General features: G+C 45.3%; 1 protein-coding gene across 3 annotated transcripts in view; it reads left to right on the plus strand.

Annotated features, from left to right (window-relative positions):
- The window catches only part of POLN (DNA polymerase nu), a 208,904-nt gene that overhangs the window by 12,747 nt on the left and 169,493 nt on the right, over nt 1-26,664 (plus strand). For 2 of the 3 annotated variants that reach the window (XM_069744878.1, XM_069744879.1), the window contains exons 3-7: nt 3,687-3,790; nt 4,739-5,792; nt 11,891-11,951; nt 19,205-19,269; nt 19,952-20,035. In XM_069744878.1, coding sequence (XP_069600979.1) covers nt 5,766-5,792; nt 11,891-11,951; nt 19,205-19,269; nt 19,952-20,035 — 237 coding nt within the window. In that variant the 5' untranslated portion in view covers nt 3,687-3,790; nt 4,739-5,765. Of the gene's footprint in view, nt 1-3,686; nt 3,791-4,738; nt 5,793-11,709; nt 11,845-11,890; nt 11,952-19,204; nt 19,270-19,951; nt 20,036-26,664 lie in introns of those variants that run through there. The other variant, XM_069744880.1, reaches the window with a different exon arrangement.

Genomic DNA, 26,664 nt, shown 5'->3' on the forward strand with positions numbered 1-26,664 from the left:
ACCTCTGGACACTTTTACATATAAATACCTTAATTATTAGATTGCTCAAAACTTACATTAGATTACTATAACAAAAAATTATTTAGATCCTGGATTGTAAACCAGAGCTGAACTCACTATTCTGCTGGTGCAGTCACTGTGTACATACATTACATTACTGATCTTGAGTTACATCCTGTATTATACCCCAGAGCTGCACTCACTATTCTGCTGGTGCAGTCACTGTGTACATACATTACATTACTGATCCTGTACTGATTCTGAGTTACTTCCTGTACTGTTCCCAGACATGAACTCATAACTCTGCTGGTGCAGTCATTGTGTACGTACAATACATTGCTTATCTCATACTGATCCTGAGATACTTCCTGTATTATACTGCAGAGCTGCACTCACTATTCTGCTGGTGCAGTCACTGTGTACATACATTACATTACTGATCCTGAGTTACATCCTGTATTACACCCCAGAGCTGCACTCACTATTCTGCTGGTGCAGTCACTGTGTACATACATTACATTACTGATCCTGAGTTACCTCCTGTATTATACTCCAGAGCTGCACTCACTATTCTGCTGGTGCAATCACTGTGTACATACATTACATTACTGATCCTGAGTTACATCCTGTATTATACACCAGAGCTGCACTCACTATTCTGCTGGTGCAATCACTGTGTACATACATTACATTACTGATCCTGAGTTACATCCTGTATTATACCCCAGAGCTGCACTCACTATTTGGCTGGTGCAGTCACTGTGTACATACATTACATTACTGATCCTGAGTTACATCCTGTATTATACCCCAGAGCTGCACTCACTATTCGGCTGGTGCAGTCACTGTGTACATACATTACATTACTGATCCTGAGTTACCTCCTGTATTATACTCCAGAGCTGCACTCACTATTCTGCTGGTGCAGTCACTGTGTACATACATTACATTACTGATCCTGAGTTACATCCTGTATTATACTCCAGAACTGCACTCACTATTCTGCTGGTGCAGTCACTGTGTACATACATTACATTACTGATCCTGAGTTACATCCTGTATTATACCCCAGAGCTGCGCTCACTATTCTGCTGGTGCAGTCACTGTGTACATACATTACATTACTGATCCTGAGTTACATCCTGTATTATACCCCAGAGCTGCGCTCACTATTCTGCTGGTGCAGTCACTGTGTACATACATTACATTACTGATCCTGAGTTACATCCTGTATTATACTCCAGAGCTGCACTCACTATTCTGCTGGTGCAGTCACTGTGTACATACATTACATTACTGATCCGGAGTTACATCCTGTATTATACCCCAGAGCTGCACTCACTATTCTGCTGGTGCAGTCACTGTGTACATACATTACATTACTGATCCTGAGTTACATCCTGTATTATACTCCAGAGCTGCACTCACTATTCTGCTGGTGCAGTCACTGTGTACATACATTACATTACTGATCCTGAGTTACATCCTGTATTATACCCCAGAGATGCACTCACTATTCTGCTGGTGCAGTCACTGTGTACACACATAACATTACTGATCCTGAGTTACATCCTGTATTATACTCCAGAGCTGCGCTCACTATTCTGCTGGTGCAGTCACTGTGTACATACATTTCATTACTGATCCTGAGTTACATCCTGTATTATACTCCAGAGCTGCACTCACTATTCTGCTAGTGCAGTCACTGTGTACATACGTTACATTACTGATCCTGAGTTACATCCTGTATTATACCCCAGAGCTGCACTCACTATTCTGCTGGTGCAGTCACTGTGTACATACATTACATTACTGATCCTGAGTTACATCCTGTATTATACTCCAGAGCTGCACTCACTATTCTGCTGGTGCAGTCACTGTGTACATACATTACTGATCCTGAGTTACATCCAGTATTATACTCCAGAGCTGCACTCACTATTCTGCTGGTGGAGTCACTGTGTACATACATTACATTACTGATCCTGAGTTACCTCCTGTATTATACCCCAGAGCTGCACTCACTATTCTGCTGGTGCAGTCATTGTGTACATACATTACATTACTGATCCTGAGTTACATCCTGTATTATACCCCAGAGCTGCACTCACTATTCTGCTGGTGCAGTCACTGTGTACATACATTACATTACTGATCCTGAGTTACATCCTGTATTATACTCCAGAGCTGCACTCACTATTCTGCTGGTGCAGTCACTGTGTACATATATTACATTACTGATCCGGAGTTACATCCTGTATTATACCCCAGAGCTGCACTCACTATTCTGCTGGTGCAGTCACTGTGTACATACATTACATTACTGATCCTGAGTTACATCCTGTATTATACTCCAGAGCTGCACTCACTATTCTGCTGGTGCAGTCACTGTGTACATACATTACATTACTGATCCTGAGTTACATCCTGTATTATACCCCAGAGCTGCACTCACTATTCTGCTGGTGCAGTCACTGTGTACACACATAACATTACTGATCCTGAGTTACATCCTGTATTATACTCCAGAGCTGCGCTCACTATTCTGCTGGTGCAGTCACTGTGTACATACATTTCATTACTGATCCTGAGTTACATCCTGTATTATACTCCAGAGCTGCACTCACTATTCTGCTAGTGCAGTCACTGTGTACATACGTTACATTACTGATCCTGAGTTACATCCTGTATTATACCCCAGAGCTGCACTCACTATTCTGCTGGTGCAGTCACTGTGTACATACATTACATTACTGATCCTGAGTTACATCCTGTATTATACTCCAGAGCTGCACTCACTATTCTGCTGGTGCAGTCACTGTGTACATACATTACTGATCCTGAGTTACATCCAGTATTATACTCCAGAGCTGCACTCACTATTCTGCTGGTGGAGTCACTGTGTACATACATTACATTACTGATCCTGAGTTACCTCCTGTATTATACCCCAGAGCTGCACTCACTATTCTGCTGGTGCAGTCACTGTGTACATACATTTCATTACTGATCCTGAGTTACATCCTGTAAAATACCCCAGAGCTGCACTCACTATTCTGCTGGTGCAGTCACTGTGTACATACATTACATTACTGATCCTGAGTTACATCCTGTATTATACCCCAGAGCTGCACTCACTATTCTGCTGGTGCAGTCACTGTGTACATACATTACATTACTGATCCTGAGTTACATCCAGTATTATACTCCAGAGCTGCACTCACTATTCTGCTGGTGGAGTCACTGTGTACATTACATTACTGATCCTGAGTTACCTCCTGTATTATACCCCAGAGCTGCACTCACTATTCTGCTGGTGCAGTCACTGTGTACACACATTACACTACTGATCCTGAGTTACATCCTGTAAAATACCCCAGAGCTGCACTCACTATTCTGCTGGTGCAGTCACTGTGTACATACATTACATTACTGATCCTGAGTTACATCCTGTATTATACCCCAGAGCTGCACTCACTATTCTGCTGGGTGTTGTGACTTTGTAACTTTAATTCTTAAAATAGTTAAACTTAAGCTAAATGGGTTGTCCCCTTTCAAGAAACCCCTGTCCCTGGGTGCAGTTTATTATTAAAAAGCAACTTAGCACCTAGCTTATGAATTAAAACTAAAAAACTAATCTTATGTAAACTAAATAATCCTTTTGTGTTGTGGTCTTTTGATTACAGCAGCGTGCTACTCCACATCTTACAGAGCAAAGCTACGGTTATTTGTTTCAATGCTAAGGATTTTCTTCGTATGATTTACCAGAAGTTTATAAACTGCAGAAACGGTAAGATGCAAATGTAGGTGGGTGCAGAGGCAGCAGTTGTACCCCATTCTTAGAGGCTGAGGGGGTCCAGTGGTCCCTCTGGTACATGAAAAATACAGCAGTAGTACAAATGGCACATGATGGTGACAGGCGGGAATGAGGGCACAGTAACGGTTCTCGAATGATTTATCCTTTTTTGGTTGGTATGGGTTACTGCTCACCCTGTTGTGATGGAAATACCAGCTAGTTACCAAACTTATCTCTTCCTTTAAAGGGGTTCTGCCCAGACAACATCTAACCAACCCCTTTATATACTGTGCATTCAATCTGTCCAGCTGCACAGTGACTCAGTAGAAAATTTTGGTCTCTCCTATCTCAAAAGAACAGAGTAATTCCTACTACCTACTAGACTGCACACAATCCCTTAGGCTGGGTTCACATTACGTTATAGGCGTCCGTTAGACGGACTACGTTACACCGCGGCATAACGCGGTGTAACGCAGTCCGTTAACGCCACCGTTACTTCCTATGTCGGACGCATCGCTAGCACATGCCCACAATAGGCGTGCGCTAGCGATGTGCCGTCATTGAGTGACGGACCCTGGGACACGGGCTGCAGCGTTTCCAGATCAGTCACCACTAGCGCAGATAGAGCATCTGCTAGCTCTGCGCTAGCAATTTGGCATGTCGGCACTTGCATTAATGCAGCCCGTTAACGCATGTGTTGAACGGGCTGCTGTTAACGCAATGTGAACCTAGCCTTATAATAAGAGTCCCGGATAAGTGGTTGGTCGGTTCCCAAGTGAGGGATGTGGAAGTTTGGATTATTTTTATTTTCTTCCATGTTTTCTGCCCTTTATCGTGTTTATTATGAATGTTTTTTTAAACTCCATGTTATATTAATTGCTGTATTATTATTTTTACGTTTTTCCTCATAGATCTCATATGTTATTTATATTTTATTTTTAGTGGCACACAGCGTTATCTTAGATCCAAGAATAGCCGCCTGGCTTTTAAATCCAGCTGACAGCAATTCTTGCTTTGAAGATTTAGTGAGGAAACACTGTGAAACTTTGGACCCCGGCGTTGTAGGCGATGCTCCAGATAGTCGTGTTTGTATAATAAGTATTTCTGCTGTTGTATTAGATGTTTTCCACTATCACCTAGGCACAAAAATGCAGCAGTTGAAATTGATGAATTGACTAATATTGACAGATGCTATGTAGCAAAGGAAAGTTCCACCTGTAGGATTATTCTAATGTTTGTTGCATCATGCTTTTACATTGTTTATTTATTTATTATACTTTTCTTATATAGCGCTATCATATTCCACATCGCTTTACATACATTATCATCACTGTCCCCGATGGGGCTCACAATCTAGAATCCCTATCAGTTTGTCTTTGGAGTGTGGGAGGAAACCAAAGAACCTGAAGGAAACCCAAGCAAACACGTAGAGAACATACAAACTCCTTGCAGATGTTGTCTTTGGTGGGATTTGAACCACTGTGCCACCATGCTGCCCATTGGACAAATTTGCATTATCAAACAAATTATTTACCAATCTTCGGCCGCTGTAACAGATCGTTCAGTGCGCATAGAGTGCCATTTCTCTCAACAGTTTATGTCCTGTTTATACAAGATGATGCGCTGCTGAGAACGATGATCTTTTATGCAAACCCAAAAAATTATTTCACTTGACAATAAATGAGTTGATGGCATTTTGCTGCCTATGCACAATGAAAGTTAATCAATGGCAGGGATGGAGTTATACAGAGCTCATCACTGAGAGGACTAGCAGAGTTACAGCCGATAAAGCAGCGATATCATCAAAACTATAAGAAGCTGGACTCAGGGTCACTATCCTTATTTTATGCTGCCCTCAGATTGGGAAGCATAAATTTGGTGACAATTTTCACCTTTAAGAGTTCTGTTTCTGTGTTGTGTGTTTCAGCTCCATATCACTTGCAAGAAATTGTCTATTTTGTATCATCTGATGGTGAGTCTACAGCACAGGCTTCAGGTAAGAAAAGGTCTGTATACTGTCACATCAAGAGTTGCCTGTTTTGTTTTACTTACAGGAAAGATATATATCTTGGTACCGTGTTAGCCAGTAAATAGAAACATATTTAGAATTGAGAGTCCTCAATTAATGGCTAACTGAAAAGATGGTAACAGATTGCAGCTTTCGAGACTACTCAGATCTTTTCATCAGGCATAGACTAATACAACATCTGAAGAATCACATATTTATACACAACACAGCAGAGGGATAATGCAATATTGCACTTAGTATTTATCATTACTATAAGCCACATGTTAAGCATTATTATTATTTACTCTGTTGCCTCATTGGGGGGCACAGGACCATGGGTGTTATGATGCTGTCCACTAGGAGGCGACACTATGCATAATCTGAAAAAGATTAACCATGGTTCCTCCTCTGCAGTATACACCCCTGGACAGAGTTAGCCTTCTCCAGTTTTTGCTTAGTGTCGCATAGGAGGCACACCTAAAATTTCGTACTCCATTTTTTTTCCACGACGGGATTACAGATGAAGAAAAGTGGGTCTCCTGCGAGACTCCCGGCATGGCTCCTTCCTCAGCCCCCTATTGTAGGGTGCCCGGTTGAAGTCGAGATGGCTATTCCCCATGTTGCTCCTTCCCCAGTCCCTTGGGTGCTTGTTCGAAGTCGAGACCCCCTTCCTTCCCCAATTCCTTTTGGTTTCTGGGTTGAGGTTGAGGCGAGGATAAAGCTCCCTGAAGGTGACAGCAGCACCCTCCCTACTCCCCCTCTGGGGGCATTAGGTTGAGACACCTCAGGTAGGGTCTCTACAGGCCGCACTCTGCAGCTCCCAGCAGCATGGGCCAGCAAACTGCACCTGCATCCAGGGACCCCAGCCCAGCTGCAGGCTCCCGTCGGGGCCGGGGGGAGTGCAGGCAGGCATGGCACATCTGAGACAGAGGGCTCCCTGCGCCCTGTCTCTGTGGCAGCAGGGGGGACCCTTCAGCCCACCCCCCTACCACTTATAGCCCCACCGCTATCCTGCTTTTCAAATCCGGGAGGGTCCGGTTCAGATTCGATCCCCTCCCAGACTTCCGCTCCGGCCTGGAGCCCTCTTGGGCATCAGGCATCTACTTTAGTCCGCGGCTTCGGCCTAGCCGAGGCCACCGCCTTGTTTCTACCCCCCCCCGGCTGACAAATATGACACTCTACAGTGTCATAGAGGGGGCAGATCAAGACGGAAAGGGCGCTTTTTAACACAGCCCTGCCGCCTTTTTCTCCGCTCTCCGCCCCCTTTCTCCTTCTTCCTCTTCTCCTCGGCGGCCATTTCTGCTGCAGGACAAGAATAACCCTGCATCTCCCGGCGTCCAGGCCAGCCAGTCTCTGGGGGGCACAGGACTGTGGATCTTCGGCGCTGGACCTAGGGGCAAACTGGTGGGGTAAGATCACAGCTGGGGTTCTAACTCGGCTGTGATTCCATATTCCTCTGCATGGCCACCCCTGTAGGGCCCTCTGCATAGCCACCCCTCTTGCGCACTAATGCCGGGCTCAAGGTCCAAGAAAACCAGGCAGGACTGCTGTGATACATTCTGCACAGCCTGCAGGACCACTCTCCCCAGTGGCAGCACGTACCCGCACTGCCGGGATTGTATCCAGACTACTGTGTCAGAGCCCCAAGAAGCCCCTACCAACGCTTCGGTGTCTAATGCCACGCCGGAATGGGCTACTCAGATGTCGCAATCTATGACGCAGTCTATAGATAACCTAACCTCCACATTGCTTCAGGCTCTGCAGGGTCATGCCTCGGCTATGAACATTACCCAGCAAAGGGAGAGCTCGACTCAGGGACATGACGTCCCGGGCACATCCATGTCTAAGTCAGGACGTAAGCGGACCCACAGGTCACGTTCATCTGCGTCATCCCAAAGCACACGGTCATCCCCCTCTAGGGAGAGACACCATAGTTCCAGGTCACCTAGACCGTCCCCTACCAGGGACAGACAATGCAGATCTCCGCAGCGATCCCCGACCAGAGAAGACCTCCGCCGCAGTTCACCCACCAGGGGACGCCTCACTGATACACAGGATTCGGAAGCCATCTGTGACTCTGACTCAGACAAGGAAATGGAGGGGTCCCTGATCCCAATTCGCCCTAGCAATACAGCGCTAGTTGAGGACGTAATCTCTTCCATCCATCGGGTGCTGGACATTTCTGATCCGCCCCCGGAGGCCCCAGAACACACGATTTCCTTTGAAGGAGTTCTGAAACCGCCTGAAGGTCTTCTCTAACCACCCAGAGTTTAAGGCGATCCTTAAAAAGCAGCTCTCACAGCCTGAGAAGAAGTTAGCTGATCGCAAATATTTGGAGGCAAGGTACCCCTTCCCGCAAAAGAACACCAAAGAATGGACAGATCCACCCGAAGTGGACCCCCCCAGTCTCTAGACTAGCAGCACAGACCCTCCTTTCACTGCCAGATAGCTCAACCCTCAGGGATGCACCAGACCGGCAGGTAGAACGCATGGCTCGTTCAATTTTCGAGGCTGCAGGGGCCTCCCTGGCTCCCACGTTCGCTTCAGTTTGGGCTGCCAAGGCCATCATGGCTTGGGCCCAAAATTTACAAGCTGGCCTCCAAGCATCCGCTCCTGAGCTGTTGGACCAAGCGGTTCAAATAGCAGTTGTAGCAGATTACATGCTTCATGCAGCTCTGGATTCAGCAAGGGGTGTAGCGGGGATAGCATCAAACGCCATCACGATTCGGCGTATCCTCTGGCTGCGGGAATGGAAAGCGGACGCAGCCTCAAAGAAGTCCCTCACACACCTCCCGTATCTCACTGGGCGACTTTTCGGTGAAAAGTTGGACACAATGATATCCAACGCCACCGCGGGTAAGAGTACCTCTCTCCCTCAACTGAAACCTAAACGCACTTACAAGACGCGTAACCAAACCCGATTCCAATCCTTTCGGAATTCTTCGGGCTGGTACGTCTCGCGTCCAGCACAAATTTGTAACCGTTCCCCACGCAGGGACAACTCACGTTCGATGCAAAGGTCGGACAAGACCTGGCAGTCAAAAGCAGGCCAGTCAAAGCCCAAAGGAGGAAAACCTCAGACTTTGTCCTCATCATGACTCACGGACTCCAGAAGACATCCCATCCGTAGGCGGCCGACTTTTGCTCTTTCAGCAAGTCTGGCTGCCTATTACAGAAGACAGGTGGGTCAGGGAACTAGTGTCTTCCGGATACAAGATAGAGTTCGCTTCCAACCGACCGAAACGATTCTTCCTCTCTGTTCCCCCAAAACCGCCAGCCAAGGCTCGTGCCTTCCACCAAGCAGTTTCCTCACTTCTTCAAACAGGAGTCATAGTACCGATTCCCGCGACCGAGTGCTTCCGAGGGTTCTACTCCAATCTATTCGTAGTCCCCAAGAAAGGAGGCAGCGTACGGCCCATACTGGACCTAAAACAACTCAACAAATATGTACGGGTTCGTCACTTCTGCATGGAGTCCCTTTGGTCCATCATTGCGTCCATGGAGAAGGGAGAATATCTCGCCTCCATAGACATACAAGACCCATACCTGCATATACCGATTGCACCTGCCCATCAGAGATTTCTCAGGTTCACAATCGACCAGGACCACTACCAGTTCGTGGCTCTCCCGTTCGGACTCGCCATGGCTCCCAGAGTGTTTACCAAGGTCATGGCAGCCACCTCTGACCTTCCTGGGAATGCTATTCGACACCTCCAGGGGTCTGGTGCTCCTTCCCAAGGACAAGGCACTGGCTCTCCGCCTAGGAGTTTGCACCCTCCTCTGAAACCCCCCTCGATCTCTCCGGTTTGCCATGCGAGTCCTCGGCAGGATGGCGGCAGCAATAGAAGCGGTCCCATTTGCCCAGTTTCACCTCAGGCCTCTCCAACTAGCAATTCTCAAGTCCTGGGACAGGAATCCTTTTTCTCTCAACAGGGAGTTCCAGCTAACGTCGTCAACCAGGAGGTCCCTGCACTGCTGGCTCAAGCCCACCTCACTAGCAACAGGGAAATCCTTTCTCACAGGTCAATGGAAGGTCCTGACCACTGACGCGAGCCTGACGGGTTGGGGTGCGGTGCACCAACACCACAGGGCAAGTGGTCACCAGTGGAAGCGACCATGCCCATCAACATCCTGGAAATTCGTGCCATCCTCCTGGCGTTGAGAGCCTTCCGTCTCTAACTGGCAGCCTCTCACATCAGAGTATAGTCGGACAATGCCACAGCTGTGGCATATGTGAACCATCAAGGAGGGACCCGCAATACCCAGGCGATGCGAAAAGTGATACACATCCTCCACTGGGCGGAAGACACGGTCGGTGCTCTCTGTGGTCCACATTCCGGGTGTGGACAACTGTGAAGCAGACTTCCTCAACCGACAAGGAATGGACTCGGGAGAGTGGTCTCCATCCCGAAATTTTTCGCCAGATCTGCCATCACTGGGGGACTCCGGACGTGGACCTAATGGCATCCCACTTCAATGCCAAGGTCTCCAACTTCATGGCTAGAACACACGATCTGTGGTCGCTCGGAGCAGATGCCCTGGTTCAGGACTGGACCCAGTTTACAGCTTCTGTACATTTTTCCACCTCTCCCCCTGATATCCAGAGTGGTGAGGAAGATCAAGCAAGGAGGAGTTCCAACCATCCTAATTGCAATGGACTGGCCCAGACGTACATGGTACACCGACATCATACAACTTATATCAGACGCCCCCTGGCGTCTCCCCGACCACCCCGATCTTCTATCACAAGGCCCGTTCTATCACCAGAACTCAGGGGCTCTCAATTTGACGGCGTGGCCCATGAGACCTGGGTTCTAACCCAGGCAGGGCTCTCGCCGGACGTCATTGGAACCATGATCAGGGCACGGAAGCCAGCCTCTGCCAAGATTCATTACCGTACCTGGAAAGCTTTTTTTACCTGGTGCGAATCTCGTGGCCAGACCCCACTCGCTTATTCCCTCCACAAAGTACTTGGTTTTCTCCAATCGGGTCTGGAGGCCAGGCTGTCCCTGGGCTCGCTTAAGAGACGCATTGCTAACAAGTCGCATGTAAGGACTTTTTTTCAGTGGGTTTCCCGATTGGTTCCCCCCTACAGACGTCCACTAGAAACGTGGGACCTCAATCTGGTCCTGACAGCATTGAAGGGACCACCTTTTGAACCCCTTAGGGAGGTCCCACTCCGCCTTCATAGAGTGGAGAAGGCTCTGCATACGCTTGACCTCGTCAGGGCATTGCGTATATATGTGTCTAGGACTGCTCCCTTCCGGAAGTCTGATTCTCTTTTCCTTGTTCTGGAAGGTGACCGCCAGGGTCTGCCAGCTTCCAAAGCTACCCTTTCCAGGTGGATCAAATCCACCATACAAGAGGCCTACCGCCTTAAAAATTCTCCTCTTCCAGCCGGTATTACGGCACACTCTACACGGGCGGTAGGGGCCTCCTGGGCCATTCGGCACCAGGCTTCGGCACAAGTGTGTAAGACGGCCACTTGGACTAGCCTACATACGTTTACTAAACACTACAGAGTTAATACCCAGTCCTCAGCGGACGCGAGCCTGGGTAGACTGGTTCTGCAGGCGGCGGTGCCGCAAGTTTAGGAGCCTGTCTGCACAATATTCGTCCATTGCTTCCCACCCAGGGACTGCTTTGGGACGTCCCATGGTCCTGTGTCCCCCAATGAGGCAACAGAGTAAAGGAGATTTTTGTGTATTCACTGTAAAATCTCTTTCTCTTAGCCTCTAAACACAGCTCCCACCATGTTGCCCTTTACGGGCCGTTGTTACTGTTGAGTTCTCATATTGTTCTTTGAGCTTGTACATAGTGGCCTTCTTATAGGCATGGTTATGTTATTCATGTTACGTTCCTCCTAATGCTTTTGCACTAAACTGGAGAAGGCTAACGCCGTCCAGGGGTGTATACTGCAGAGGAGGAGCCATGGTTAATCTTTTTCAGATTATGCATAGTGTCGCCTCCTAGTGGACAGCAGCATAACACCCATGGTCCTGTGTCCCCCAATTAGAGGCTAAGAGAAAGAGATTTTACGGTGAGTACACAAAAATCTCCTTATTATTGTTATTATTATTTTGCAGGCAGAAGGATTGTGGGATTTGTTTTACACCATTGAGCTTCCACTTATTACTATTTTGGCTGGTAGGAATATATATTATTTTTAATAGTGCTTATTTGCTTTTATTTGTGTAATCAAAAGATCATTTAATATGCTTTAGTTTTTTTATTTTATTTATTTTTTCAGAATGAACCCAAACGTTTCTAATAATTAATAATATATTTGAAGGGGTTATCTGGCCATGCTCACTTCTTCATCACACATACCTGCCCGGATGCATGCACAATTAACAGGTATTGTGCATTTGTCCTGGTTGGCAGGATCATGCATGCATTACAGCAGGTTTTCTAGTCCTATAACAGCAAACTTTGGATAGGCCATCAAAATTAGATTTGAGGCGGTCTGACTATGATTGCCGAGTCCCCTAAATTGTCAGCTAGCTATAGTCTCATATTTGTTAAGTAGTGGCAGTGCTTGGTATGACAAGTTAGTGTCTTTCACTTAAAGCGGTTGTTCGGTCTAAAATGAAAAGTCTGCAGTCACTATGTGTGACTGCAGTCTTGTGAATCCCCCCAGCACACACACACACTATGTGCTATGAGGATCTGCATGTTTCTGAGCCAGGAACAGCGGTGATGTATGTGATATGCATACTCTCGTACAGAAGCAGAGGCGTAGCTAGGGTTTTGGCTCAGGGGGTGCGAAGCTTCTAAGTGGGCCCCTAACCAGGTAACCTTGATTACAACTGGGTGACGTACCTTAATAGTGGAGGAGAACCTCAGCAGATGACTGCGCTGTTGCTGAAAATAATCTCTCTATAAAGACCAATATTGATATTACCGCCATATGGTTAGTGGTAGATACCAGTCCTGCAGAACATATAAGAGATCACAGCACAGTTACAGATGGTGACTTACCGCTGACGTTCTTTCTGATGGAATCGTTCACTTTTCACGTCTTTTCCATCTGACCCAGACCGACACAACTTCTTCCACCCAGGACTCGTCTGCAGAGAATACAACAAACACACGTTTCACTTCTCATATTCCAGCAATCACCATCTATTCCCAACCTGCACAAACCCCTTATCCTGCTTACACCCCAATACTGAGCCGCTGCTGCCGTATGTGTCCCTATTATTGCACCTGCTGTGTGGTTCTCTGTACCTTCTAAATTCTAAAGCAACCCTCTAGAATATAGTAATGCCGGGTGCAAGTGCCCTAGAAAACAGTGCTCATATTTTGCCTCCTAGAAAGTAATAATGCCCTGTGTGCTCCATTGATAGTAACAGTAACCTGAGTTCCCCTATAACAATAAGTGCCCACTTTACATTTAATAATGTCCCGAGTCTCCCCTGTACAGCTCCCCTATACACAGTTTGATGCTCTCTTATACACAATATAATGCCCCCTCACTGTATAGTACCACCCACACATTATACTGATCCCTTAGTAGCCTCCAAACTGTTTGATGGCTCCAACACATTATGATGGCCCCTTCACTGTAATCCCCACACTCTACGATGGCCCCCCTCGCTGTAATCTCCACATTGTATGATGGCCCCCTAGATAGCCTCCATATAGTATAATGCACCAGATAGTCCTAAATGTAGTATAATGCACTCCCCATATGCCTCCATATAGTATTATGCACTCCCCATAGGCCTACTATATATTGTAAAATGCATCCCCCATAGGCAGACACTATAGCACAAGGCAGCCCCCATAGGCAAACTATACTGTATAATGCATCCCCCATAGGCAGACTCTATTGCACAAGGCAGCACCCATAGGCAGACTCTGTAGTATAAGGCAGCACCCCATAGGCAGACCCTGTTGTATAAAGCAGCACCCCCATAGGCAGACCCTTTAGTATATGACAGCACCCCTATAGGCAGACCCTGTAGTATAAGACAGCACCGCTATAGGCAGACCCTGTAATATAAGGCAGCACCCCTATAGGCAGACCCTGTAATATAAGGCAGCACCCCTATAGGCAGATCCCGTAATATAAGGCAGCACCCCTATAGGCAGACCCTGTAATATAAGGCAGCATCCCTATAGGCAGACCCTGTAGTATAAGGCAGCACCCCTATAGGCAGACCCTGTAATATAAGGCAGCACCCCTATAGGCAGACCCTGTAATATAAGGCAGCACCCCTATAGGCAGACCCTGTAATATAAGGCAGCACCCCTATACGCAGACCCTGTAATATAAGGCAGAACCCCTATAGGCAGTCCCTCTAGTATAAGGCAGCACCCCTATAGGCAGACCCTGTAATATAAGGCAGCACCCCTATAGACAAACCCTGTAAAATAAGGCAGCACCCCTATAGACAGATCCTGTAGTATAAGGCAGCACTCGTAAAAAAATAAATAAATACTCACCTCTCTTCCTCCGCAGCACAGAGCACCCGCTCATCTCCTGACAGCGGGCGCTGGCTTGTGACGTCATCGCGCCCCCTGTCAGTGTCTGCGTCGGTGACGTCAGACGCGTATACAGAAAATAGCTAGCGCACTACACTAATAAACTAGATAGGCCAATGGGGTGCAGAACTGATGGCTAATATACAAGATCATAAGCACACAAGAAACAGAGGCCACCAAAAATGTTCGCACACCACCAAAATAATGTGTAAAAGATACAAAAGCTTTATTGGTAACATACTTTAAAAACATTTAAAATCATGTACAACACCCTCCGTACATACATAATTATAATGGTGCCCACTGCGTGCAGCAAAAAACCATACAATAATGGAACGCATGCACAACCGTGCATGAATCCTAAGTACAATATCAAGATAATATGAAACACGCCGTATAATATGCTAGCATAGTGTGCACAATTCAAAATAATGAAAACCTGAAAGCAAAAGCCACCCCCACATAATGCATGGCCCCCGCACAATATCCCTATGAATCCAGGGAGTGAAACCTGGGAAACACACATTCGCCAGAAGACTCGCTACACTCATCAGGAGGGCGTTAAACTAGAAGAAGAGGGGACGGGAAGAAAAACATTAGACTCGAACAAAGACGACCCAGGAAAACATACTCAGAAGGGAGGTAAGAACATTTCTAAAACAATCCACAGTGAGGAGATTGGAACAAAACAAAATCCTCTAAACTGCATGCTCGCAAACGCCAGAAGCCTGACAAACAAGATGGAAGAACTAGAAGCAGAAATATCTACAGGTAACTTTGACATAGTGGGAATAACCGAGACATGGTTAGATGAAAGCTATGACTGGGCAGTTAACTTACAGGGTTACAGTCTGTTTAGAAAGGATCGTAAAAATCGGAGAGGAGGAGGGGTTTGTCTCTATGTAAAGTCTTGTCTAAAGTCCACTTTAAGGGAGGATATTAGCGAAGGGAATGAGGATGTCGAGTCCATATGGGTTGAAATTCATGGAGGGAAAAATGGTAACAAAATTCTCATTGGGGTCTGTTACAAACCCCCAAATATAACAGAAAGCATGGAAAGTCTACTTCTAAAGCAGATAGATGAAGCTGCAACCCATAATGAGGTCCTGGTTATGGGGGACTTTAACTACCCGGATATTAACTGGGAAACAGAAACCTGTGAAACCCATAAAGGCAACAGGTTTCTGCTAATAACCAAGAAAAATTATCTTTCACAATTGGTGCAGAATCCAACCAGAGGAGCAGCACTTTTAGACCTAATACTATCTAATAGACCTGACAGAATAACAAATCTGCAGGTGGTTGGGCATTTAGGAAATAGCGACCACAATATTGTGCAGTTTCACCTGTCTTTCACTAGGGGGACTTGTCAGGGAGTCACAAAAACATTGAACTTTAGGAAGGCAAAGTTTGAACAGCTTAGAGATGCCCTTAATCTGGTAGACTGGGACAATATCCTCAGAAATGAGAATACAGATAATAAATGGGAAATGTTTAAGAACATCCTAAATAGGCAGTGTAAGCGGTTTATACCTTGTGGGAATAAAAGGACTAGAAATAGGAAAAACCCAATGTGGCTAAACAAAGAAGTAAGACAGGCAATTAACAGTAAAAAGAAAGCATTTGCACTACTAAAGCAGGATGGCACCATTGAAGCTCTAAAAAACTATAGGGAGAAAAATACGTTATCTAAAAAACTAATTAAAGCTGCCAAAAAGGAAACAGAGAAGCACATTGCTAAGGAGAGTAAAACTAATCCCAAACTGTTCTTCAACTATATCAATAGTAAAAGAATAAAAACTGAAAATGTAGGCCCCTTAAAAAATAGTGAGGAAAGAATGGTTGTAGATGACGAGGAAAAAGCTAACATATTAAACACCTTCTTCTCCACGGTATTCACGGTGGAAAATGAAATGCTAGGTGAAATCCCAAGAAACAATGAAAACCCTATATTAAGGGTCACCAATCTAACCCAAGAAGAGGTGCGAAACCGGCTAAATAAGATTAAAATAGATAAATCTCCGGGTCCGGATGGCATACACCCAAGAGTACTTAAAGAACTAAGTAATGTAATAGATAAACCATTATTTCTTATTTTTAGTGACTCTATAGCGACAGGGTCTGTTCCGCAGGACTGGCGCATAGCAAATGTGGTGCCAATATTCAAAAAGGGCTCTAAAAGTGAACCTGGAAATTATAGGCCAGTAAGTCTAACCTCTATTGTTGGTAAAATATTTGAAGGGTTTCTGAGGGATGTTATTCTGGATTATCTCAATGAGAATAACTGTTTAACTCCATATCAGCATGGGTTTATGAGAAATCGCTCCTGTCAAACCAATCTAATCAGTTTTTATGAAGAGGTAAGCTATAGACTGGACCACGGTGAGTCATTGGACGTGGTATATCTCGATTTTTCCAAAGCGTTTGATACCGTGCCGCACAAGAGGTTGGTACACAAAATGAGAATGCTTGGTCTGGGGGAAAATGTGTGTAAATGGGTTAGTAACTGGCTTAGTGATAGAAAGCAGAGGGTGGTTATAAATGGTATAGTCTCTAACTGGGTCGCTGTGACCAGTGGGGTACCGCAGGGGTCAGTATTGGGACCTGTTCTCTTCAACATATTCATTAATGATCTGGTAGAAGGTTTACACAGTAAAATATCGATATTTGCAGATGATACAAAACTATGTAAAGCAGTTAATACAAGAGAAGATAGTATTCTGCTACAGATGGATCTGGATAAGTTGGAAACTTGGGCTGAAAGGTGGCAGATGAGGTTTAACAATGATAAATGTAAGGTTATACACATGGGAAGAGGGAATCAATATCACCATTACACACTGAACGGGAAACCACTGGGTAAATCTGACAGGGAGAAGGACTTGGGGATCCTAGTTAATGATAAACTTACCTGGAGCAGCCAGTGCCAGGCAGCAGCTGCCAAGGCAAACAGGATCATGGGGTGCATTAAAAGAGGTCTGGATACACATGATGAGAGCATTATACTGCCTCTGTACAAATCCCTAGTTAGACCGCACATGGAGTACTGTGTCCAGTTTTGGGCACCGGTGCTCAGGAAGGATATAATGGAACTAGAGAGAGTACAAAGGAGGGCAACAAAATTAATAAAGGGGATGGGAGAACTACAATACCCAGATAGATTAGCGAAATTAGGATTATTTAGTCTAGAAAAAAGACGACTAAGGGGCGATCTAATAACCATGTATAAGTATATAAGGGGACAATACAAATATCTAGCTGAGGATCTGTTTATACCAAGGAAGGTGACGGGCACAAGGGGGCATTCTTTGCGTCTGGAGGAGAGAAGGTTTTTCCACCAACATAGAAAAGGATTCTTTACTGTTAGGGCAGTGAGAATCTGGAATTGCTTGCCTGAGGAGGTGGTGATGGCGAACTCAGTCGAGGGGTTCAAGAGAGGCCTGGATGTCTTCCTGGAGCAGAACAATATTGTATCATACAATTATTAGGTTCTGTAGAAGGACGTAGATCTGGGTATTTATTATGATGGAATATAGGCTGAACTGGATGGACAAATGTCTTTTTTCGGCCTTACTAACTATGTTACTATGTTACTATGATGGAATAATATCCTAGACAAGAGAGCAAGTGTGTCCAAAATGAACCAACATACCCAGTAGGATCGTGAGCCAAGGATATGTAAAGACCCAAGGGTATGCACTAAAGAGGCACCAAGAGGCAGCGGCTCAGCTGTGAGGCTAGGCTACCGCAGGGCAGAGATGACCGGAGGGAAAGCCCAACGCGTGTCGCTGTACAAAGACAGCTTCGTCAGGGGAAGTGGTTGTACCATGTCCAACAAGGCTTTTTAAATACCTGATAATTGGTTGAATTGCCTGATTCGATCTGCAGCTGGCCGGAAGTGGGGACCGGAATACCGGAAGTGATGCAGAGAAGGGCCTTCCATGCCGCTTCCCTAGCATCCCAATCCATGCCAACTACAAGGATACAGACAAACCACTAAATATATAAAGTGTCTACTCTAATACCAAAAGGCTAGAGTGAGCCGTGTGCTGCCAAGCCCAAGAACAAACCCCATAAGGTGTTTAGAAAAATCCAAGCATATACAGAAAATAGCTAGCGCACTACACTAATAAACTAGATAGGCCAAGGGGGTGCAGAACTGATGGCTAATATACAAGATCATAAGCACACAAGAAACAGAGGCCACCAAAAATGTTCGCACACCACCAAAATAATGTGTAAAAGATACAAAAGCTTTATTGGTAACATACTTTAAAAACACTTAAAATCATGTACAACACCCTCCGTACATATATAATTATAATTGTGCCCACTGCGTTCAGACGCTGAGAGGGGGATGATGGGAGAAGGAGCGTAGCACTCCTCCCATGAATATGATCAGATGTATCGGCTAAGTGCCGGTACAGCTGACTTTCCGATGACTGGCAGGGGGCCGACTTCTGGCACCGGGATCCCCCCGCCTGCTCAGGGGCCCCATAGCGGCCGGGCGGCAGAGCAGGAAGATCGCGCCGATACAGTTGCAGTAGCGTAGCTCCGGGTCGGCCCCCTCAGAGCGTGGGGCCCTGGGCAACCGCCCCCTCTGCCCCCCCGGTACGCTACTGGGCAGAAGCCGTCTAGTTGGTCAGGTCACGCTCCATACAAATGTGTGTATTGATGTACTGATGGTGGTTCTGGTGATGTATTCATGTAAGTGCCTCTTTAAATTTTTTGCAGTCCTTGGGATTAGTTCATTATGACATTGTTGTCCTTGGATCAATACTGTACAATCATACTAAGATTGAGGAAGCTAAACTATGTGAAGTCATTACAAAGTTGTTCATTTCATCTTATGATATTCAGCCGTTGTTGTTGTAATTTTATGTAAAACTATGTGTTTATTTGGTTTCTAGCAATGGAAAATTGCTCCATAGTAATAAATCAAGAAGAGCTAAAGAGGACATCAGTGCTGTTAGGGGTAAATACAATGTGCTTTTTATTGTCATTCTGGCTGCTTTAAAGGTATATTATGAGATAACTTATGTACTATTATGTTTAGATAAAGCTGCGAGAAATGTTGCTTTTTGAGGGGAGGCAAACTTGTGACTTAAACCCCAGGAACAAACTGAAAGTCCTCAGAATTATTACTTTTTTTGCATTATATGTTATTTAGGCCCTATGGGGAAATTATTCGGTGGATAGATGGATATTGTCAGATAATGCTTGTTAAAGCAAGCTCTTTTGCAATTTTCAATTTGAGATATTAACACTTTTTTTGTTTACAGCTCGTTGTCTAGGAGGCGACCATCGCTGTTGTCTACCTTTTAAGTGCTGAGCTGAAGCTGACTGGGACTAGGAGGTAACAGCGCTCACCAACGACCCTGGCCAACTTCAGAGCAGCGCTTGCAAACTCAATGGAAAACAGCTTGTAAGCAACTGAGCATGTTCTGCTGTCTAGCAGAGGTGGTCAGTCTCCAAGGCAACGAGTTGTAAACAAAGAAAACGTTAAAATCTGAAGAACAGCTGAGGATTTTAATAAGCAGTAAATTGCAGATGGAATATTGCTTAAGGGGTTAAGAATTGCATTTTTCTGATGTTAGGGCGCTATAAATCTAGGAAGAATAATGTGTGGGTGTTATCCTTGAAATGTATAATTACAGATCCATCTTAAAGAATTGGAAAAAGAGGCACAACATGCTGCAGGACAAAAGTTCAGATTAACTAGCAATAATGAACTTCGGACAGTAAGTGTGTTTAAAATAATAAAATGTTGATAAGAGGCAAAGCCAGGAAAGAAAACACGAAAAGCGAGGGACACGCTGCATTAAGGTTTGTTTCCACAAGCAAATAATCTGCGTCCAGTTTTCATTTTTGTTTCTGTTTTTTCCCCCCCTTCTTCACAAAGCCATAACTCTTTTATTTTTCTGTCCACATACAGTACAGACCAAAAGTTTGGACACACCTTCTCATTTAAAGATTTTTTTGTATTTTCATGACTATGAAAATTGTACATTCACACTAAAGGCATCAAAATTATGAATTAACACATGTGGAATTATATACAAAAAAGTGTGAAACAACTGAAATTATGTCTTATATTCTAGGTTCCTCAAAGTAGCCACCTTTTGCTTTAATGACTGCTTTGCACACTCTTGGCATTCTCTTGATGAGCTTCAAGAGATAGTCACCGGGAATGGTCTTCCAACAATCTTGAAGGAGTTCCCTGAGATGCTTAGCACTTGTTGGCCCTTTTGCCTTCACTCTGTGGTCCAGCTCACCCCAAACCATCTCGATTGGGTTCAGGTCTGGTGACTGTGGAGGTCAGGTCATCTGGCGTAGCACCCCATCACTCTCCTCCTTGGTCAAATAGCCCTTACACAGCCTGGAGGTCTGTTTGGGGTCATTGTCCTGTTGAAAAATAAATGATGGTCCAACTAAACGCAAACCGGATGGAATAGCATGCCGCTGCAAGATGCTGTGGTAGCCATGCTGGTTCAGTATGCCTTCAATTTTGAATAAATCCCCAACAGTGTCACCAGCAAAGCACCCCCAGACCATCACACCTCCTCCTCCATGCTTCACGGTGGGAACCAGGTATGTAGAGTCCATCCGTTCACCTTTTCTGCGTCGCACAAAGACACGGTGGTTGGAACCAAAGATCTCAAATTTGGACTCATCAGACCAAAGCACAAATTTCCACTGGTCTAATGTCCATTCCTTGTGTTCTTTAGCCAAAACAAGTCTCTTCTGCTTGTTGCCTGTCCTTAGCAGTGGTTTCCTAGCAGCTATTTTACCATGAAGGCCTGCTGCGCAAAGTCTCCTCTTAACAGTTGTTGTTGTAGAGATGTGTCTGCTGCTAGAACTCTGTGTGGCATTGACCTGGTCTCTAATCTGAGCTGCTGTTAACCTGCGATTTCTGAGGCTGGTGACTCGGATAAACTTATCCTCAGAAGCAGAGGTGACTCTTGGTCTTCCTTTCCTGGGGCGGTCCTCATGTGAGCCAGTTTCCTTGTAACGCTTGATGGTTTTTGCCACTGCACTTGGGGACACTTTCAAAGTTTTCCCAATTTTTCGGACTGACTGACCTTCATTTCTTAAAGTAATGATGGCCACTCGTTTTTATTTACTTAGCTGCTTTTTTCTTGCCATAATACAAATTCTAACAGTCTATTCAGTAGGACTATCAGCTGTGTATCCACCAGACTTCTGCACAACACAACTGATGGTCCCAACCCCATTTATAAGGCAAGAAATCCCACTTATTAAACCTGACAGGGCACACCTGTGAAGTGAAAACCATTCCCGGTGACTACCTCTTGAAGCTCATCAAGAGAATGCCAAGAGTGTGCAAAGCAGTCATCAAAGCAAAAGGTGGCTACTTTGAAGAACCTAGAATATAAGACATAATTTCAGTTGTTTCACACTTTTTTGTTAAGTATATAATTCCACATGTGTTAATTCATAGTTTGTTGCCTTCAGCGTGAATGTACAATTTTCAAAGTCATGAAAATACCGAAAAATCTTTAAATGAGAAGGTGTGTCCAAACTTTTGGTCTGTACTTGTAGATATATTATGAGGACTTGTTTTTTGTGGGCAAGCTATATTTTTGAATGACAAATGGATGACCATTCATTTTACCACATAGTGTTCAGGAAAATGGGAATAAAGTGGCAAGAAATTGTGAAAAAAATGCAATTCTGACATTGTATCCCATATATTGGAAATATGATTCTACTCATCACTACGATTATGGCGATACCGAGCATTATCATTTTAGTAGTAAAAAAAAATCAGGAGTTTAAAATTTTTTATTTTTTTTTTTGGGGGGGGGGGGGTTGTGTAGCCATTTTCCAAGACCCATAACATTTTCATTTTTTGGTCAATGGAGCTGTGCGAATGCTTATTTTTTGCGAGGCAAGACTACGTTTTTATTAATACCATTTTGGGATATGTGTAACTTTTTGATAGTTTATTACAGCATTTTTTGTGCAATTGCAGCTACCAAGAAAAAAGTAATTTTGGCGTTCTTCAATTTTTTTCATTTACGGTGTTATATTTTGAGAGATCGCACTTTTCTCAAGCAGATATACCACATGTGTATTTTTTCTATTTTTTTTATATCTTTATTTTCAATGTGGAAAAAGGGGTTAAGTTGAACTTTTTTTCATATTTTTTTAAAAAACATTTTTTTACTTTTCGCTGTTCTTTTTTGTGTTTTTAAGAGTCTTGAAGATGCAGTCATCTGATCGCTTATGCATCTCTGAATATAGCAGAAATCACGGTCTCCTTTGAAGCCCAGCCACAGGCAGGGTTTCAAGGGAACTCCGTAATGGCAGGCACGGAGGTCATCAGCTGACCATCGGCGAGCCGCGATCACAGGCGCACTGATGCATGGAGAGAATGGCGCACACACATGCCAGCGTGTATTAATTGATGCTGTCAGAGATTAACAGCAGAATTTAACAAGTTAACAATCACAAGCAGAGCTCCTCTCTACCCTCGATTGTTAGCACTAGGTCCTGGCTCTAATACACAGCCATCACCTGCCAGGTATGGGGCGGGCTTGCCGCGTGAGCCCACTGCATACACCTGCTTCCAACTTGTGCCACACATGTATAGCGGATGTAGTGAAGGGGTTAGGCTACGTTCACACGATCCTGAATTTCCTGCGGATTTTTCAGGTCCTTTTTTGTAAAATCCGCAGTGCAAAATCAGTGCATTTTGCACTGCGGATTTTCCTGCGTTTTCTTCTGCGGATTCCTCTGCGGGTTTCCAACTGCACTTTCCTATTGGTGCAGTAGGAAACCCGCTGCGGAATCCGCAGAAAGAATTGACATGGTACTTCTTTTTTCCCGCAGCGTTTCCGCGCGGTTTTTCCGGGGACATTCAGGATCGTCGGCACAGCGGGTTTCGTTTTCCATAGGGATACATTGTACTGTACCCCACATGGAAAACGGCTGCGGATCCGCAGCAAAAACCGCACCGTGTGAACGTAGCCTTAGACTATAAACGATGCAACTACGTTAATGTTAGATTATCGACCGGTGGAAACAAAGACTTTCAGTAGATGTAAAGCTGAGTTTTGAACGGTGCTTGGACGAAGTAGGACTGACTTCTTTGTGAGATCCTTTTCTCCTTCCTTGATCATGATCTCAGTGACTCTTTACTTTCTACTAAGTTATTTCTACCTGATGAATAGTTGGCTGTTATGGCTGGCAATCAGGCAACACAGCGTGCAGTAATCAGCGCACATACAGAGATCTGGCAAAAACCCAAAACAATAGGACGAGCTCTGAGACGTGGAATCTCTGTAGACTGCAGTACCTGAACTGTCCTCACACAACTGGAAGCAGCAGTGGATTGCGCCTATCACTACCTATGCAACTCGGCACTGCCTGAGGAGCTGACTAGCCTGAAGATAGAAATACAAGCCTGACTTACCTCAGAGAAATACCCCAAAGGAATAGGCAGCCCCCACATATAATGACTGTTAGCAAGATGAAAAGACAAACGTAGGAATGAAATAGATTCAGCAAAGTGAGGCCCGATATTCTAGACAGAGCGAGGATAGCAAAGAGAACTATGCAGTCTACAAAAAACCCTAAAACGAAAACCACGCAAAGGGGCAAAAAGACCCACCGTGCCGAACTAACAGCACGGCGGTGCACCCCTTTGCTTCTCAGAGCTTCCAGCAAAAGATAATAACAAGCTGGACAGAAAAAACAGAAAACAAACTAGAAGCACTTATCTAGCAGAGCAGCAGGCCCAAGGAAAGATGCAGTAGCTCAGATCCAACACTGGAACATTGACAAGGAGCAAGGAAGACAGACTCAGGTGGAGCTAAATAGCAAGGCAGCCAACGAGCTCACCAAAACACCTGAGGGAGGACGCCCAGAGACTGCAATACCACTTGTGACCACAGAATTCACAACAGTACCCCCCCCTTGAGGAGGGGTCACCGAACCCTCACCAGAACCCCCAGGCCGACCAGGATGAGCCACATGAAAGGCACGAACAAGATCTGGGGCATGGACATCAGAGGCAAAAACCCAGGAATTATCTTCCTGAGCATAACCCTTCCATTTGACCAGATACTGGAGTTTCCGTCTAGAGACACGAGAATCCAAAATCTTCTCCACAATATACTCCAATTCCCCCTCCACCAAAACAGGGGCAGGAGGCTCCACAGATGGAACCATAGGTGCCACGTATCTCCTCAACAACGACCTATGGAATACATTATGTATGGAAAAGGAGTCTGGGAGGGTCAGACGAAAAGACACCGGATTGAGAATCTCAGAAATCCTATACGGACCAATAAAACGAGGTTTAAATTTAGGAGAGGAAACCTTCATAGGTATATGACGAGAAGATAACCAAACCAGATCCCCAACACGAAGTCGGGGTCCCACACGGCGTCTGCGATTAGCGAAAAGCTGAGCCTTCTCCTGGGACAAGGTCAAATTGTCCACTACCTGAGTCCAGATCTGCTGCAACCTGTCCACCACATAATCCACACCAGGACAGTCCGAAGACTCAACCTGTCCTGAAGAGAAACGAGGATGGAACCCAGAATTGCAGAAAAATGGAGAGACCAAGGTAGCCGAGCTGGCCCGATTATTAAGGGCGAACTCAGCCAACGGCAAAAATGACACCCAATCATCCTGGTCAGCGGAAACAAAACATCTCAGATATGTTTCCAAGGTCTGATTGGTTCGTTCGGTCTGGCCATTAGTCTGAGGATGGAAGGCCGAGGAAAAAGATAGGTCAATGCCCATCCTACCACAAAAGGCTCGCCAGAACCTTGAGACAAACTGGGAACCTCTGTCAGAAACAATATTCTCAGGAATGCCATGTAAACGAACCACATGCTGGAAGAACAAAGGCACCAAATCAGAGGAGGAAGGCAATTTAACCAAGGGCACCAGATGGACCATTTTAGAAAAGCGATCACAGACCACCCAAATGACAGACATCTTTTGAGAAACGGGAAGGTCAGAAATGAAATCCATCGAAATATGTGTCCAAGGCCTCTTCGGGACCGGCAAGGGCAAAAGCAACCCACTGGCACGTGAACAGCAGGGCTTAGCCCTAGCACAAATTCCACAGGACTGCACAAAAGCACGCACATCCCGCGACAGAGACGGCCACCAAAAGGATCTAGCAACCAACTCCCTGGTACCAAAGATTCCTGGATGACCGGCCAGCACCGAACAATGAAGTTCAGAGATAACTTTACTAGTCCACCTATCAGGGACGAACAGTTTCTCGGCCGGACAACGATCAGGTTTATTAGCCTGAAATTTCTGCAACACTCTCCGCAAATCAGGGGAGATGGCAGACACAATGACTCCTTCCTTGAGGATACTCGCCGGCTCAGATAACCCCGGAGAGTCGGGCACAAAACTCCTAGACAGAGCATCCGCCTTCACATTTTTAGAGCCCGGAAGGTATGAAATCACAAAATCAAAACGAGCAAAAAATAACGACCAACGGGCCTGTCTAGGATTCAAGCGCTTGGCAGACTCAAGATAAGTAAGGTTCTTATGATCAGTCAAAACCACCACGCGATGCTTAGCACCCTCAAGCCAATGACGCCACTCCTCGAATGCCCACTTCATGGCCAGCAACTCTCGGTTGCCCACATCATAATTACGCTCAGCAGCAGAAAATTTCCTGGAAAAGAAAGCACATGGTTTGAACACTGAGCAACCAGAACCTCTCTGTGACAAAACCGCCCCTGCACCAATCTCAGAAGCATCAACCTCGACCTGGAACGGAAGAGAAACATCAGGTTGACACAACACAGGGGCACAGCAAAAACGACGCTTCAACTCCTGAAAAGCTTCCACGGCAGCAGAAGACCAATTAACCAAATCAGCACCCTTCTTGGTCAAATCGGTCAATGGTCTGGCAATGCTAGAAAAATTACAGATGAAGCGACGATAAAAATTAGCAAAGCCCAGGAATTTCTGCAAACTTTTTAGAGATGTCGGCTGAGTCCAATCCTGGATGGCCTGAACCTTAACCGGATCCATCTCGATAGTAGAAGGGGAAAAGATGAACCCCAAAAATGAAACTTTCTGCACACCGAAGAGACACTTTGATCCCTTCACAAACAAGGAATTAGCACGCAGTACCTGGAAAACCATTCTGACTTGCTTTACATGAGACTCCCAATCATCTGAGAAGATCAAAATGTCATCCAAGTAAACAATCAAGAATTTATCCAGATACTCACGAAAAATGTCATGCATAAAAGACTGAAAAACAGATGGAGCATTGGCAAGTCCGAACGGCATCACCAGATACTCAAAATGACCCTCGGGCGTATTAAATGCCGTTTTCCATTCATCTCCCTGCCTGATTCTC

The sequence above is a fragment of the Ranitomeya imitator genome, chromosome 1 (assembly GCF_032444005.1).
Source record: "Ranitomeya imitator isolate aRanImi1 chromosome 1, aRanImi1.pri, whole genome shotgun sequence".
Classification (NCBI taxonomy): domain Eukaryota; kingdom Metazoa; phylum Chordata; class Amphibia; order Anura; family Dendrobatidae; genus Ranitomeya; species Ranitomeya imitator.